Source organism: Chanos chanos, chromosome 1 (genome assembly GCF_902362185.1).
Source record: "Chanos chanos chromosome 1, fChaCha1.1, whole genome shotgun sequence".
NCBI lineage: Eukaryota > Metazoa > Chordata > Actinopteri > Gonorynchiformes > Chanidae > Chanos > Chanos chanos.
This window is the reverse complement of record NC_044495.1, coordinates 53458108-53473664: the sequence shown is the minus strand read 5'-3', so window position 1 is coordinate 53473664 and position 15557 is coordinate 53458108. Positions and strand designations below refer to the sequence as shown.

At 41.6% G+C, this 15557-nt stretch overlaps 3 protein-coding genes across 5 annotated transcripts; 2 read left to right on the top strand and 1 right to left on the bottom strand.

Annotated features, from left to right (window-relative positions):
- Positions 1-589: 589 nt before the first annotated feature.
- On the top strand, positions 590-2666 carry zdhhc12a (zDHHC palmitoyltransferase 12a). 2 transcript variants are annotated; one of them, XM_030779309.1, is made up of 5 exons: positions 590-687; positions 800-936; positions 1050-1118; positions 1299-1465; positions 1604-2666. In XM_030779309.1, exons 1-5 carry the CDS (start codon positions 591-593, stop codon positions 1911-1913), a joined length of 780 nt encoding a protein of 259 aa, XP_030635169.1. In that variant the 5' UTR covers position 590; the 3' UTR covers positions 1914-2666. The 2 variants fall into 2 exon arrangements, with proteins under 2 accessions (XP_030635169.1, XP_030635162.1); XM_030779302.1 differs by having other exon boundaries at positions 1026-1118.
- Positions 2667-3219: 553 nt separating this feature from the next.
- seta (SET nuclear proto-oncogene a) lies at positions 3220-6857 on the top strand. Its single transcript, XM_030774849.1, has 8 exons — positions 3220-3469; positions 4587-4644; positions 4744-4886; positions 5253-5356; positions 5471-5584; positions 6002-6172; positions 6342-6473; positions 6737-6857. Exons 1-8 carry the CDS (start codon positions 3397-3399, stop codon positions 6758-6760), a joined length of 819 nt encoding a protein of 272 aa, XP_030630709.1. The 5' UTR covers positions 3220-3396; the 3' UTR covers positions 6761-6857.
- A 2466-nt stretch (positions 6858-9323) lies between these two features.
- On the bottom strand, positions 9324-14966 carry gle1 (GLE1 RNA export mediator). 2 transcript variants are annotated; one of them, XM_030779087.1, is made up of 16 exons: positions 14853-14966; positions 14190-14444; positions 13663-13824; positions 13339-13487; positions 13130-13190; positions 12757-12993; positions 12276-12501; positions 11974-12086; positions 11754-11823; positions 11468-11610; positions 11162-11352; positions 10940-11069; positions 10671-10775; positions 10396-10478; positions 10065-10128; positions 9324-9936 (listed from the first exon to the last, which is right to left on the bottom strand). In XM_030779087.1, the coding sequence occupies exons 1-16, from the start codon at positions 14949-14951 to the stop codon at positions 9868-9870; spliced, it is 2157 nt and encodes a 718-aa protein (XP_030634947.1). In that variant the 5' UTR covers positions 14952-14966; the 3' UTR covers positions 9324-9867. The 2 variants fall into 2 exon arrangements, with proteins under 2 accessions (XP_030634947.1, XP_030634940.1); XM_030779080.1 differs by having other exon boundaries at positions 13663-13821; positions 14853-14951.
- Between the last annotated feature and the right edge of the window lie 591 nt (positions 14967-15557).

Sequence of the window (15557 nt, the reverse complement as noted above, 5' to 3'; positions counted from 1 at the left end):
GATGACCCAATTAATTCTCAATCTGCACGAATGGGCCACTGATATTCCCCATCATTTCGCACTACTCCGTATTTTTACGCTCACGCTTTGGAGACGCATAACTACTGATCAAATACTGCCCTCTACAGATCAAATGCTGCCACCTACTGACAAATCCTAGTCCCGACCCGCAATATTGAACTCTGCCTACGGCCTACTGCCTTCGACAGACAACTACAACTACGACAGTTATGAGGAAGCCAGGGTTTGGCTAGGTCGCTAGCTGCTAACTTTACGTACACCCACTGCTAAACTGTGATTCCTGTCAAACAGCAAGGACGATTAAACGATTCTGCGTGTTTATGATATAGATTACGACTGTATCAGTCGTTCTGCGTTTTGGAATACGAATCACATGAATTACGTGTAAGATCTGTAGTGTAGTGTGAGATCCGTCACTAGCATGTATTGTTGATTAGCTGAAAAGTTGGATTGTTGGCTGGCAGGTTTTCTCACCAAATTCAATTTAGTGTATATACATACGTCTAATTTTTTTTTTTTTTTTTTTTTAGTTTTCGTAGTTAGTTTAATTGGTGATATGATTCTTCAAGATGTTTAAGAATGTTTTCAGGTCTGGGTGTCTGGTTAGAACTGCTCATGTTATCCTGACTTGGCTGACGACTTTGATTCTGTTTCTCCACAATACCGGTAAAGTATTATTTTTAGTCACTCTGTTTACGCAATATAAAGGTAATTTACGTCTATCAGTAGATTCTACTATGCACTGTGATTTACAAAATCCGTCTTTGTTTACTGGTAGATCTCCGGAAGAATGAGGAAAGAGGCGAGCTCGTACTGCCTGTACTATTTGGCACGCTGGTCCTCCTTTCAATAATGCTGTATTTTGCAGTATCCCTCATGGACCCAGGATTTGTTCTGTCCGACGCCGACGCAAAGGTTAATATTCCTCACTGTCATATCAGTGTCAGACAATGATCAGGTATGGAGATTGTTGTTTTATTTAAATGTGTTTCCATCTCTGTCAGCTCTCCCCTGTGGATGGAGGGGAGTTGGAGAAGATGTTACCACAAAACACGGAGGTCCCTCGCCAACGACGTTGTGGTTATTGCTTATTGCTGGTACTCTGCCTTGCGCCTTTATCTTTCTCTTGTAAAACAGAACATGTGTTTTCAGTGAAAGCTTTGCTTTAACAAAGTGGTAAAACATAAAGGGTTTTATGAGATTGACTGAGACATGTATCTTGGGTATGATACCTAGAATTCAAATATCAAAAGAACCATTTCTTCCCTGTATCACAGCAACCAATGAGGGCTAAACACTGCCAAGTTTGTAAGCAATGTGTGAGACGATTTGATCACCATTGCCCCTGGATAGGGAACTGTGTGGGTGAGCGAAATCACAGATGGTTCCTTCTGTACTTGTGTATACAGTTACTGGTTCTGGTTTGGGGGCTGCAAAATGCTTGGTGAGTGTGCTTTTAGAAAAGATGGTTGTCTTCAGTTTAAACCTAACACACAGTAAATTCATGTACATATGATACACCTAAGCTATTGTCCTTCTTTTTTTTTTCTTCCCCCTTTTTTTTTTTTTTTTTTTTGTTTAGGTCAGGCATCACCTTTGCCCTCACTTGGAGACAGTGGTTTATCCAAAATGGTTTCCTGCTTGGGGCCTTTGGTATCACTGTGGTGTTTTCTGTGGTTGTTCTTCTACTGTTGGGCTCGCACCTGTATCTGGCTTCCGTTAACACCACCACCTGGGAGTTCATGTCACGACACCGCATCTCGTACCTGAAACACTGTGACTCTGAGGAGAACCCTTTTGACAGAGGCATCATGTGTAACTTGTGGGACTTTTTTTGTATCTGTCGAACTGTGGCCTGGGAAACAGTATATTCCAGAGCAAGTCCTGCATGAGTTTCCACATACTGGGAGACTCTCTAATGGCTTTATGGATTTTTCTTTTTTTTTTTTAATCAGTTTGGCAACTTTAATGCTGTGAGGGAGAACATTTAATTGTTTTCTCCCTCAAAAAATGGTTTCAGGTTTATTTTGATAACATTTGATTACACTGTACTGTGAAGAGAGATGATGGGAGATTTTACAAGGTTTATTTATTTTATGAATTAAGAGGCAAACTTTACTTTAATTCCTTTGATTACTCATACTTTTACTGTAACACTAACTTTAATTGAATACTATCAGGTGTTGTCTTCTGGAACACTAAAAAAGTATCACTTACCAGTTTATTTCCATATTTTCTGAGTGAGTTTATATATGGCAAGCCAGTTTGAAGAGTATTTTTTTTATTTGTTTTAAAAACTTTTGGAAAGGTTTAAAAGGTTTTTAAAAATGTTGAAAAAAGGTACGTGCTTGGATCTAATTTCCAAAGAAACCCAGCAGCTATGTATTTTTCTGGTATTCCATTTACTTGAGAATTATCCCACAATCAAGGTTACCAAAATGGGAGATTTGCAGACGTAATCAAACTAGTCAAACAAATGAAAAGTTATTGCAATTTACACACTGTGCGATGTCTGCCCAGTTATAATTTATTTTTCTCAAAGAATGAAAAGGCTGTCCTAGGAACTAAAACATATGTAATTTCAGCGCAATTGTTATGATATACTTTAAGGGATTTTCAATAAATAATAGGTTCGTTAACCGCAAGACATTCCCATTGTAAATCATTATTCACAGTTTGTCGTGGTTGAAACGTGTGAATACTTTTCACATGGAGTCATTTTTCATGGTATTTTGTATTGTGTAATAATCAGGAGGGTGCTTGTTTTAGTATGTTCAGTGTTTTTCAGGCTGTGTTGACACGGTGGAAAAACTAAAAATGCAAGAAATAATGCGCTTTTGTTGAGGTAGTTTGATTTATAGACATATTTTTTTATAAATACCGGTTCATCCATGTATCTGTTGGGGGACTGTGGCTTCAAGATTAACTAAAACACATTTTGACTGTCTATGAAGATTTGTATTTACCATTTAGTTGCCATTTAAACATTATTATTTTTCGGAGAAATCCCGCCCTTTTGTAGTTTCTCAACACCACTCCCTTTTGTATTGTACCACCTATCAGCGTACAACAGCGGGAGCGAGCATCGCAGTCAGCCCGTTCTGGTTGTCCTCAAGGAGGCGGAGTTCATCTCAGCCTGTTTTGTGAGGCGCGCGTTCGGTCGCAGAGGGAGCGCGTGAGAGTGTGGTGTGCGGACAGTGTGAGGTTGTGCGATTGTGTGTATTTGCGTTCCCTCGCTTTAACCTGTGAGGAAGAGCACAACACATTTCTGCAATTTTCATTTCAGTTTAAAGGAAGGTTCTCTACCAGTGGGAGAACTAAAAAAATAATATCGATTATTTTCGCTGAAGCCACTTTTCCGAACCAGCGAAAATCATGTCTGCTCCGGCGGCTAAAGTGAGTAAAAAGGAACTGAATTCGAACCATGACGGAGCGGATGAGACTTCTGGTAAGGAATGGCGGCCTCGTGAGCATCGCCATTTTCACTTTCTTTTCTTACTTTCTAAGAGTTTTGCTTATTGTTGGCAAATTAACGGTTGTGCACAATGTGTAATTTTACATGAGTCGTGCGTGTTGCATATGGTTATGATTGGCTGTGGCCGCCGCCTGGTTGGATGTTGTGAGTGCTTATGAGTGGAGGAAGACACCGGTGCTGGAAGCCATGTTGGTAGACAGCATAGTTGCTAGCTAGCTAATGGTTGTGACACAATGCTTATTGTGTCACAATCATGTGTTGCTAAATTATATCAGAACCGTTGTATTTTCCACCTAATATTGACTCCATTGGGTGGTTTCCAATCAATTAACCCTTCAAGGGGTCTGTCTATAATTAGTCTCAGTTTACGCTTCGCAGTTAGTGTGTAAGCTAACTATGCTAACTGTATTGAATGAATCGCCGATGAGTCTGCGCTACTTATTGTTGTTGTGCGTCTCCGCCATGATGTAGCTCGCTAGTTAGCAGGCTAAGATTAAGTTGCTTGCTAAGAGTTTGGGATGAGTCCCTGGTCTATTTATCCGTATTTTTCGATGCTTATTTTAAAATGAAGCGTCTTGCACATTCACTTGTTGAAATTGTGTCCAATCCACACTTCAAAGGCTACCTAGTTAGCCTGGCAAGTAGCTGAAGTGTGCTGCGATGGAAGAAAGCGGGCACCAGAGCTTTTCAGCACATTTAAACCACGCGGCCCTCAGCAGTAGCAGGAAGCAGCGTCTCGTCTGTTTCTCCTAAATTGTATATAGGGTCAGATAGGTCATGAAGTAATTTAGCGGGATGCGGTATTCTGAGGTTGGCGCTCTGTATGATCTTACTGATTCATTCCTACGCTTGAAATTAAGTCATTTAAAACTAACATTCCAAATTAGTCGAAGTACCGAAGTGAATTTTTAGCTGATTTAGCAGTTAAGACAAACGGCGGGTTTAAATCAAACGAATGTGATCGTACATGAACATTGCTTCATTTTGCTTGCATTTCTTTTTAAGCTCTTATATCGGCGATGTAAATTTTAATTTTGGTTTGTTTTTTTTTTGTTTTTTTTACCGTTCAAAATATAATTTGTATTTGCAGAAAAAGAGCAACAGGAAGCCATTGAACACATTGACGAAGTGCAGAATGAAATCGACAGGTATTTTTTTTTTTAGGTTAATATATCGAGCGTTTTGTGAATCTGTTCTCTTAAATCTCGATTGTGTGCGCCGTTAATGTTGGATTTTCTCCCTCCTAGACTGAATGAACAGGCGAGCGAGGAGATTCTTAAAGTTGAACAGAAATACAACAAACTACGCCAGCCGTTCTTTCAGAAGAGGTCAGAACTGATCGCCAAAATTCCAAACTTCTGGGTCACAACATTCGTTAACCACCCACAAGGTGAGGCTTTGAAAAGACCCCAAACAGATCCTGAGGGTTTGGGATCTGTTGATGTACTAAAGAGCCCTTGTAAACGTCAAACAGATTTTTTTTTAATGAAATAATTGTCATTGAAATAATCTTCTCTTATGTTAACATTACCTCACTTTAGCAGACTTGTGTTTAGTGTTTGTCACGTTTTTTGAAATAATGCTTGATTGTACCATCCTTTCTGTATGTTCTTTGTCGTAGTATTATGTGAACCAGGAACCATAAATCTGTCGGGAGCATGTGCAGACGTAGTGATAATATAAGACTTTGTTTGGCTGTGTAAAGGGAAATTTATTTAATATCTCCCATCACCATTTTCTTTATATTCTTCTCTAGTCTCTGCTCTTCTCGGGGAGGAGGATGAAGAAGCGCTTCACTATCTGACCAGGGTCGAAGTGACAGAGTTTGAAGACATCAAATCAGGCTACAGAATAGACTTTGTGAGTGTAACGATTATTTCTACGTTCATATTTATTTAAGCTGATGTTATCAGTTCTCACTGGTGTGTGTGTGTGTGTGTGACGATTTTTTTTTTGTCTGATCTTCTTGTGTAGTACTTCGATGAAAACATGTATTTTGAAAATAAAGTCCTCTCCAAAGAAATCCACCTGAACGAGAGTGGAGACCCAACCTCAAAGTCAACAGAGATAAAATGGAAATCCGGAAAGGTATGTACTGTCAGTGTATTCAAAGGAGAAAAAAAAAATCTTTGGTTCCACTTCCGATTGTGGCCTTACTTTGCCTCCATGTTTGTGCATGAAACGAATGTAGGTTGTGTATACTGGTGCTTTGAGATGACGAAAGGGCAATTGGTTGATTCGTTGAGCTAACTAATTCCAGTTTATAATCTCGTTAGAGTTTATTCTGCTTTGCATTCTAAACTTACATAGAGTTAATGTATCTACTTATCAGTTATTTTAACTGGTTGCCGTTTCTTATTCCTCAGTAGTTAGGGAAACAGATACTTTGTCAAAGTTGTGCTTTTTGCACTAATCTTGAAGACAAGTTTGTGCCTGCAGATGTTTTTGTCCTAACATGGTTGTTGATCGCTTTTTAAAACCTCTTGATTCTCTTCCTTTTCACAGGACCTCACAAGTCGTCACAGTCAGTCGCAGAGCAAAGCCGGGAAGAAGAGGCAACACGAAGAGCCCGAGAGCTTCTTTACCTGGTTCACTGATCACGCTGATTCAGGGGCTGATGAGCTTGGCGAAGTCATCAAGGATGACATCTGGCCTAACCCACTGCAGTACTATTTGGTAAGATTTTACTGAGACGTAGAGCACCCCACTGTGTGCACAATGTAGTTAGGGACCAGGCATAACTACATTTTTTTATATCTGGTATTTTTCCCTTAGCTGTCAGATGTACGAGTCAGGCCTCCTCACACTTTAGTGTCAAACCATTCGCTTTCCCATCGCTCCACAGGTTCCAGACATGGATGACGAAGAGGGAGAGGGCGAAGATGATGAAGATGACGAGGAAGGTCTGGAAGACATTGATGAGGAAGGAGAGGATGATGGAGAAGAGGAAGATGATGATGATGGTGACGATGGAGAGGTAATTGTCCTTGTTTCTTTTATTTTTTTTGCCCCCCCCCCCCCCCCCCCCCATCTTCTTCTGTGAAAAGAAAGACAGGTTCATCCTCCTGTCTGACCGCATTCCATCTGAACTGGCACGATCTAGTGTTATGTGCCAGCTTGGTCGTGCAAGGAAGGAGCTATCGAAGGACCTATTAGTCAGAACAGTCAGATGTATGTTTATCGTTGCCATGCGTAGCCCTGGTGTGAGCTAAAGCTAATCTATCCTTTTTCCCTTTTCAGGATGATGACGGGGAGGACGAGTGAAGCGGAAACGGACGGTCGTAATCCAACTTCACCCAATCCCGTTCCCACCCTCCACCGTACTTTTGATCCCCCGGTGTTTTTTTGGTTGTTGTTTTTTTTTTTTTTTTGGTTGTTTTTTTTTTTTTTTTTTCCTTTTTGGAGCAAGATGGGATTTTTTTTTTTTCCCACCCCATCTTCTCCTCCTGTCTCTTGTTTTATTTTGTACTTTGTACTCCTCCATCTCCTTACCTCTACCCTGACCGTGCCATGTTTAAGTTTCCCCAGAAGAGACTCTCACAATAAACAGACTGCAAAATCCTGCCCAAGTGGCATTCACCATCTCAATTTCCAAATGCATTTCGAGGTAAATGACAAACATACTGTAGTATCTGCTGCACGCTGTCTGGAGTAGACTTAAGAAATAGCGATTTTTATATATATGTACAAATATGTATAATTTTTTTTTTCCTCTCTTCCTGTTCAAGTTTGTGTGATAAATGAACAAAAGCCATGGTGCAGTGATCTGCTAGCTCTATAGCATCCTCACACGGTTTTGTTTTGTTTGGGGTTTTTTTTTCACCCCTTCATTATGGTTGAACCCCTTAATGATGTTTTCTTTTTTTTTTTCTTTTTTGTTTTGTTTGTTTTTTCACCTGTGGTTTAAATAACGGATAGAAACTACCCACTCATTCCTCACCTCTTGTATCTTTGTCAGTTTGGGGGAGTGCTGGGTATCATTAAGGGCAGTTGTGGGGTAAAGGTGATATTTGGATGCCATTATTTGGAGTTTGTTTTAATTTTTATCAGTCTTATTTTACAGACATCCACAAGATTTGAAATAAATTTTTGATAAAGAAAAAAAAATAGTAATGGAAAAAAAAAACACAAAAAACAAACAAACAAAAGGAAAAAAAAAAAAGTCAAGCTTGTAAATTTTGGCTCTAAAGCCTCAGTGCAGTTTTGTGGAAACTACATATCAACTTCTAAAAAGTAAAAAAGAAAAAAAAAAAACTGTTTCCTTTGCTTTGTTAAAATAAAACTTAACGTGGGCACAAGTGTTTTCGACTGTTCAAACATCAGAGAGACAGGGGATAGAAATCTGTTGTAGACGCTAAGTCTTTGCTGCCACTTAACCAATTTAAAAAATGTATACCTTATGGGTAATTTTAAACGAAGTTTATTGCAATAAGAAAGCCCTTTGAATCCAATCGGACACTCGACATGTAAGAAAACGTGATGTAAAACAATGTCAACTCCTAAAGGCCTTTGGAGTCATGAGGAGAGTCGATGCAAAGTGCTCCTGCAGCAATCTGTTAATGATGAGCGCAACAAAGGTTTGATCCGATCCTTCGAATTCCTGTCTTGTCACTGTCATGGGCCAATCACTGGGTTGAAAAGCCCAACCTAGAATTAAAGAGAATTGTGTTAGAACATGTGGAAGCAACGAGTGCTCTCGCGGTGAACGTATAGTGGAATGTTGGGATAAGGTATGGTAAGGCATACAGCCGGTGAAGAAATTTTGGTTGATCAAAAAAGGGTTAACTATGGTTCTAATGACCCACCAAGGTGTGTTTTGCATCGCGGACAAGTAGCTACAGTCCACGAGAAACCCGGATACCAGGTAAAGTGTTCGTCCGCTGGCCAATGTTTCAACACATCTGCCTTTCTGAAGGTGATGACTTCGAACTGGTAGCCCTGAGGATTCTCGAAGAGTTGCACTGGAATTCTTCTCTCTCCTATGATTGTATCATTTCGGTGAGAAAGAGCAAGGCGACTGGGTACAAAACTCGCATCTCGCTCAAATGCGACTTCATGACCACAGGCTCTGCACAACAGCAAGTCTGTGCTGTCTGAGTTCGAACAAGTCTGGCAAATGTGAATATAAGGCAATAATAAAAACGAAATGCTCCAGAAAAGGACTTGCATCCTGTCCTGTGGGTGTCTCAGCTTCAGACTTCTATTCCAGCTAAACATTACGGTTTAATAAGACTGAAATATGGTCACCTGCAAAAGAAATACGCATGAAGTGACGTTTTTGCCTCGCGCTCTATCCAGCTAACAGGAAACAAGCCGGGCAGAGCTGACTTCGTGCGCGCGCCACCAATGTGTCGACGCTTCTATGGCGTTGGCCAGCTCTTCTGAGTGGAATAGAAAAGTAACATGTTCTACATGCCTTTTAGGTAGATACCACATGATTTCAGACAGATGGCAAGATATTTCCATCAAGATTACACAAGCATTATTCCTCAGATATCTTTAAAGAGTGTTTTGCTACCGTAGACATGGCTATAACAATACCTCAAGCTACAGTTGCACCTCAGGACAATATACTGCCACCCACAGACTGGAGGCTGGTACTGTATTCACTGTATGACCAGCGATGCCGTTCGGTACAGTTCGCAGAATAACAAACTGAAAGCCTGATCTATGCTTAGAGAATATGTTTAATTCGAATTCCATATAAAATCATAAATATACAACTGAATGTACAGTTCATTTCTGAATAGACAGATAAGATTACATTCCATCATCCAAATGACAATCCCTTCAAAACTCTTAGAAAGGGGGACGTCATGATTAGGCTCAGCAGTTTGGCACTTAAATAAAAAAAACTGTCAGTGGTTACACTGGCATGGAAATGCAAGATGCAACAACAAGGTTTCACACGCTGGACATGACATCCAATACAATATAAATCCTAGTTGTACTCCTTGAACATTTTCCGGCAATACCAATGTAGCATGTCACACAGAAACTAAAAGATTCCAAGTATTCTGAGAAACACAAGGCAAAAAAAAAGTTGGCAACATTTTTCACCCCGACATCCCTAGAGAGCCATCGAATACAGATCCTGGCTTTGCACGTTATCAAACAGCAATGTCTGGGTGGGACCAAATCCATTTCACATACAGCCAATCGAAGTGCATAATTTAGTTTGACCTCTTACGAATGGATGTAATTAGGCATAGCAGCTAATTCATTGCAGATACTGAGAACCACTATCTGCCCAACAGTGTATTTATGGAGCTCATGCAATTATCAATGGGTAAATATGGGCAGCCTCAGAGGGAATATTTCATGCATTTGATAGGAAGGTTTCTTGATTGAGGGGTACGGTCTCCATCCGGCTAGGATCCCCAAAAAGCGGACGTGAGGTGCCCCTCAGGAGGAGATATCTGCTTTGTTCTCAAACACTTCTGCAAACGAAAGAGAAAGATCACATTTGTAAAGTGGCATAAGATCATTTTGGCTTCAGGTATTGACTATAAATGTAAAAACTTGTTAACTGGTCTGTGCAGGGAAATATGCTTGGAAGTCAACTCACCTCAAGAAACTGTTTAAGTCTAATAACGGCGCCCATCTGTCCAGTGCTGGTTATAGCCTCGATCCTGAGAGAATAAGAACATCGCAAGTTCAATGCACTGAGGGTGGCTCCATTTATAAACATATGTAAAATGACAACCTGGTAGTGAAAATTATTAACCCTATTAAACTGGCAGTTGGTGCCTAATCCTGGCATAACTGGCAAGGGGAGAATCTCTGACAGTGTTAATCGCTCATTTTAGCTTCAGATGGTCATCTCATAGCAAACGACAACAAACACAGCAAAGGCCTATATTTAATTATCTGGATGAGACAGGATGCGTGTGTGGTACCTGGGAAAGTATTCCTCCTTAATGAGTAAGAGAAGTTTCCAGAATTGGCTTTGATACTGTTTCATAAGGGCGTGTCCACAAACCTTAGAGTTGTTAAGAGAGAATGTTATGGGAGTGATAAGAATATGCTTCCACAAGAAACTGTTTAACATCATTCAGTATTACCATTCAGTAGTGATCTGAGCTCTATTCGTGTTTGGCTTGCCTATAAATCTAGCATGTATATAAATGCACTGCGTATGCAGTGCACTTTGCGGCGCAAAGTCAGAGCATACTTCGAGGAAGTCAAACAAAAGCGTGGCCGTGATATCAGCCAGTGGTTCCATGTTCAACATCTGGGCCAACCAACGCCAGCCATGGTTCAGTCCATGAGGATCAGGCTGAAAGAGGAAAATAAAGAAAGAGAGAGAGAGAGAGGAAAAAATTAAAGATATGACAAACCACTCGCGGGTTCATCTCGCTCATCTACGGCAACGGTACAGCGTGGACGTCGTATGCAAGCGGAAAACGTAAACGAGAAAAGACGTGCGACAATAAACCGTACCGTATTTTTATTGCCGTACGGCCACCTCAGCTGGATAATGGCAGCGTAGAGGCGGATCATCCCAGACATCCTCTTCAGGAAACTGTCCTGCTCCTCTACCCCCGAGTCCTCCACCCGGTATCCCAGGATCCTTAGGGAGAGGGAACAATCGGTATCTTATTCGCTCTCTCAATGGGAAAAAACGTAAGAGGAACGAGCACGGTTTTCGCGCTGTATCTTCACCTCTGATAGTCTTCCATGGAAGTGCCGTCCTTCATGGGTGGGTAATGGGGAACAGCGTAAGGGCACTTCTTGTGAAGGTGAGCCAGAATCAGGTCGCCCACTTTAGGGTGGAGCTCCCAAATCCCGGCAGCCACCACGGCAATGGGAAATGCCGCTTCGTGATGGGACGCTACCTCCTCTTCTCCTTGTTTCTGAGGACATACATTTACACGGGAGGTTTTTTTTGTTTTGTTTTTTTACGTGATGTGTACACTACAAAAGTGCAAAATGGCAACTCTTGCCAGCTGGAGCAACATATTAACTCACCACAAACTTTTCAGCCAGTTTGTAGCAGACAAATTCATGCGCGCTCGGGTGCTGGGTTGTGGATACCGTCTTCCCGCCTGAGACTACAGGTCGCGCTGATAACAGCTTGTCGATCTTATCAAAGATCTCTCTCAGTTTAGAGCCTTAATCCCAGGAGAACACAAAGAATGTGCATGAAGTAAGACGGTGAAAATGACTCGACCTTTAAGTATTTATCTCGCACCTTAAGGTCGTCGTTTAAAATAACAAAAGGCCTCATATCTCTTAGAGAACTGCACAAACTCACCTGAAATGCTGGAAATCTGACTCACGGGGATGGTGGCGGCCTTTTGAAGTTCCATTCGCAGTTTCTTCACCTACGGCCAAACGCACAGCCTTTTTAAAAACTGGCCCGGGAAACGTTTCAACTTTTATATGAAAAGTAAAATTCCTTAAAGTAAAATTAAGGAACGGTGAAGAACTTTCATATTTTTTTTTGTATTAAAACTTCATGTCACGCAGCCAACCTGCATATCCTTAGTGCTATTTAGATCCTCAAATGCCTGTGCACACTGGTTGGCTGAGTCCTGTAACTCTTTGTACCATGAGAGGGTGCTATCATCAGCGCTGGTCTGCAGGCCTAGAGAACAGAGAAGCAATTTAAAAAGTCTTACCATCGTTTATTTGCAATATAACTTGAGCCTACATTCTCAGACCACGTAAGTTATCTATAAAATTCTACGTGACAAGATATCTACTGAGCGACTATATTCTATATCTATATGACTGGATCCATGCCGTGTAACATCTCTGCCTTCATCGCCGGTACCTTGTTTTCGGGCTTTCTCTTTGGCGGAGGCCGCAGCCGCCTTCTTCTGCTCCTCCTCCTGGGCCTTCAGCTCGGCCTGTTTCTTTCTGTCCTCTTCCTCCGCCTCTTCTTTCTTTCTCCTCTCCTCAAGCTGAGCTTTCTCCTCCTCCATGGCACCAACCAGCGCCTTCATGTCATGTAGCGCTCTTTCAGCCACGGTCACGTCCTCCACACTGGGAAAGTCTCCCTGTACACACAACACATGGTTCAATTACCCAAATCCATAAATATTCACCCTGACAGCTCTACTGACACTTTCTAAATTCTTCCTCTCCTCTTACATAGTAAGAAAGCAAAATGACTAATTTAGCCAGTTAAATAGCAATTTAGCACGCGACCGTTTTTTGATTGCGGGAAGACATTTAACAGTGCGACCTCGTTTAAAATATCAGACAAAAAAAATGTGTGAATTGGGGTAGTTTAACTAAGAGCCCACGCTGACCTCTGCTGTGGTTCGTACCACCTCAGACACCAGAGAGCATAGCTGGTTGCCGCGGGTGATGTAGGAGGCGTGATCGAGGGTGGCCCCTGATTCCAGCTGCTGGTTGAGCTGCAGCAGTTTCTCCTGAATGGCGTTCAGGGTTCGTAACCTCTCTCTGCCCTCCAACTGCCTCTGTTTTTCCAGCTCTGCCTCACGCAAACGCTGCTGCTCTGCTTCACGCAAACGAAGGTTTAATATCTGAGAACAACAACAATATAATGAGAGGAGGGCTGACACATCACAAAGGCTTTACACACAGGCTAAAAACAGAGCATGAGGATTTAAAGTAGACGATGAAAAGCAGTCCCAAACAAGGTTTAGTTGAGATGAATACCTTCATTCTGTGCCTGTGTTCTTCCTTTAGCTTTTCCTGGCGGCCAAGACTCTCTTGGGTTCTTTAAAAAGAGGAACATTCAACATAAGTTATTCAAGCATCGATGTCATTATATAATAATATGTTCCAGACTTTACACATCCATGGCCCCATACTAACACTGCCACTCATGTGGAGGTGACTGAGAAAATTAAGAGGAGAATACTTACTCCTTTTCCATCATATCCCTCATAGTCTGGTACTCCTGTCTCTGTTTAAGCTCCATGAACTCCTCAAAGCGTTTCAGCTGCTCTGATTCTCGGCTCGCTACCGTGGCAACCAGACGCTCTTGAAGTTCCTGTCTCAGGCTCAGCTCTGCCTGTACCAACAAGAGACAAGACACGGTCTCAACACTCTGTGATTGGCTGGCTTTCAGTGGAGACAATGCCCACCACTGCTCAGAATGCCATGCAAAGGGGGCACAAACATAACACGAGGGAAAGGCAACCCGTAAGTCACTTGTTAATGTATATATGTTACATGATAATCAGTACCTTAGCTTTAGCCCTGTGTCGCTCCTCGCAGATGCGGATGCACCCGGCCATCTGAGTAGCTCTGGGAGACAGCAGGGAGATGGTGGGGGGTGGAGAGAGACTTGGAACAGGGCTGAGGGCTTCAGTGTCGCTAAAATCCTCCTCATCCACTTCGACCACCTGCTACAAACGCGAACAAGCAGAGACGCAACATTACAGAAAAGCAAACTGCCGCAGGTGCTTACACTTGTCACAGAGTAATAACAATGCCTATCGTGATGAATCAGTACAAATAGTATGGAACAGGAAACTGAGTTTGCATGTAAAGACAAAATAATACATGTCACGTCACAATACAGTCAACATTCTTGCATTTGTATCTGGTCTAATACTGAACTGAGGTGGCACTTATGCAACAGACAGCTCTTTACGACTGTGTGCTTGGTTTGTATTCTGCCTGTCTTGAAGGTCACTTTGGATAAAAGCGTCTACCAGATGAATACATGTGTATGTAAACAACACCAAACTGCTGAGTCAAAGGCTCTTACATGCTCCTCATCCTGCTCTGTGCTGGTGACTGGTGGTGAGGAGCTGGGAGCAGACAGCAGTGCTGTGGAGGTTTTGTGGGGGCTGGTTGGAACCGAGCTGGAGATATGAGCATCTTCAGAGAGGCATGGGCTTGTATCCCGAGAGGGGCTGCCCAGTGTGCGGACATTCAGCTGAGGCCGAAGGTTCTGTTTCTTTAGGATAAGCCCCGACAACGGGGAAAGGCTTGGCGTCTCGTTACATCCTCCTAAAATATCCTGTGGACAAACAGATCGCGTTACAAGACGTACCTATGTTCATAACACACGTATTGAACACATGAATTTCGAATATCCCATAACGCTAACTTGCGTTATGGAAGAAAGTTTGCTAATGGTGGCTAGTCTCACCGGTGCCCTATAAACTTACCTAATACCCACCACACTGCTATGGAATGGAATATTAAGTTACTATAGGGTTCATTAAGAAACGTAAAACAAACAACATTTGATATCAGCAACTATGTGACTGTGTTGTACAGTAATTTCAGCAGGCGCAGTAAAATAATGGCACCATGTACTCTTCATTTCATGTTGCCGGCTAGCGAGCTAGCGTGCTAATACTTCATAGAAGTGCTAAATGCGAAAGCCTTTTTTAAATTTGAGTTTTGGAGCTGCGATCATTACCTCCCCATTTTCAACCCAGTCTGTGTAGTAATGGAGTTTTCCTTTTGGTGAGTTTTTCAAGGCTTCTATAGTATCCCATCGTATGCTTTCCGCAGGCATTTCGGCGTAAACATCTAACAAGTTCGGTTTGGTTTACATGCAAAGGTTGAATTGGAGAAATCTGATAGGTGAATTCCACTGTGCGACGCAGTACTTCACTTCCGGTCAGATTTGCATATTTTCACAACGTTGTGTCCTAATCACACGGTATTTGCAGATTGTTATATTCGCCAGTGAAAAGAGCAAGCGAAGCAGATCCTTCTGGTATCTCGAAATTACTGTGCCAAAACGCTAAATTACGATCTGCTATCTCAGATTTTCGTTTGAATTTCTCGCAGTTAGGTCTGAATATTGCAGAACTACGGATAGTAACGACTTAGTAACTCACATTACAACTTAATATTTGACAAACTTCATCGTAGATTAATATCTAAAAATTCCGTCTTAAAAATCATTCTTATAATATTTCCAAATGCTTTTGTGAATTCAATTAAATCAACTTAAATTTAAGACCACTCTTCACGCCTTTTACTCGAAATGGATAAAATTAGTCTTGCACAGAAATGTGCCCCAAAATGGAGTAATACTGCAACAAAACCTTAACATTTGAAAATAACATGAAAATATTTTTGATGGATTCGTTTTTATTGTATATAACAGTTAAAT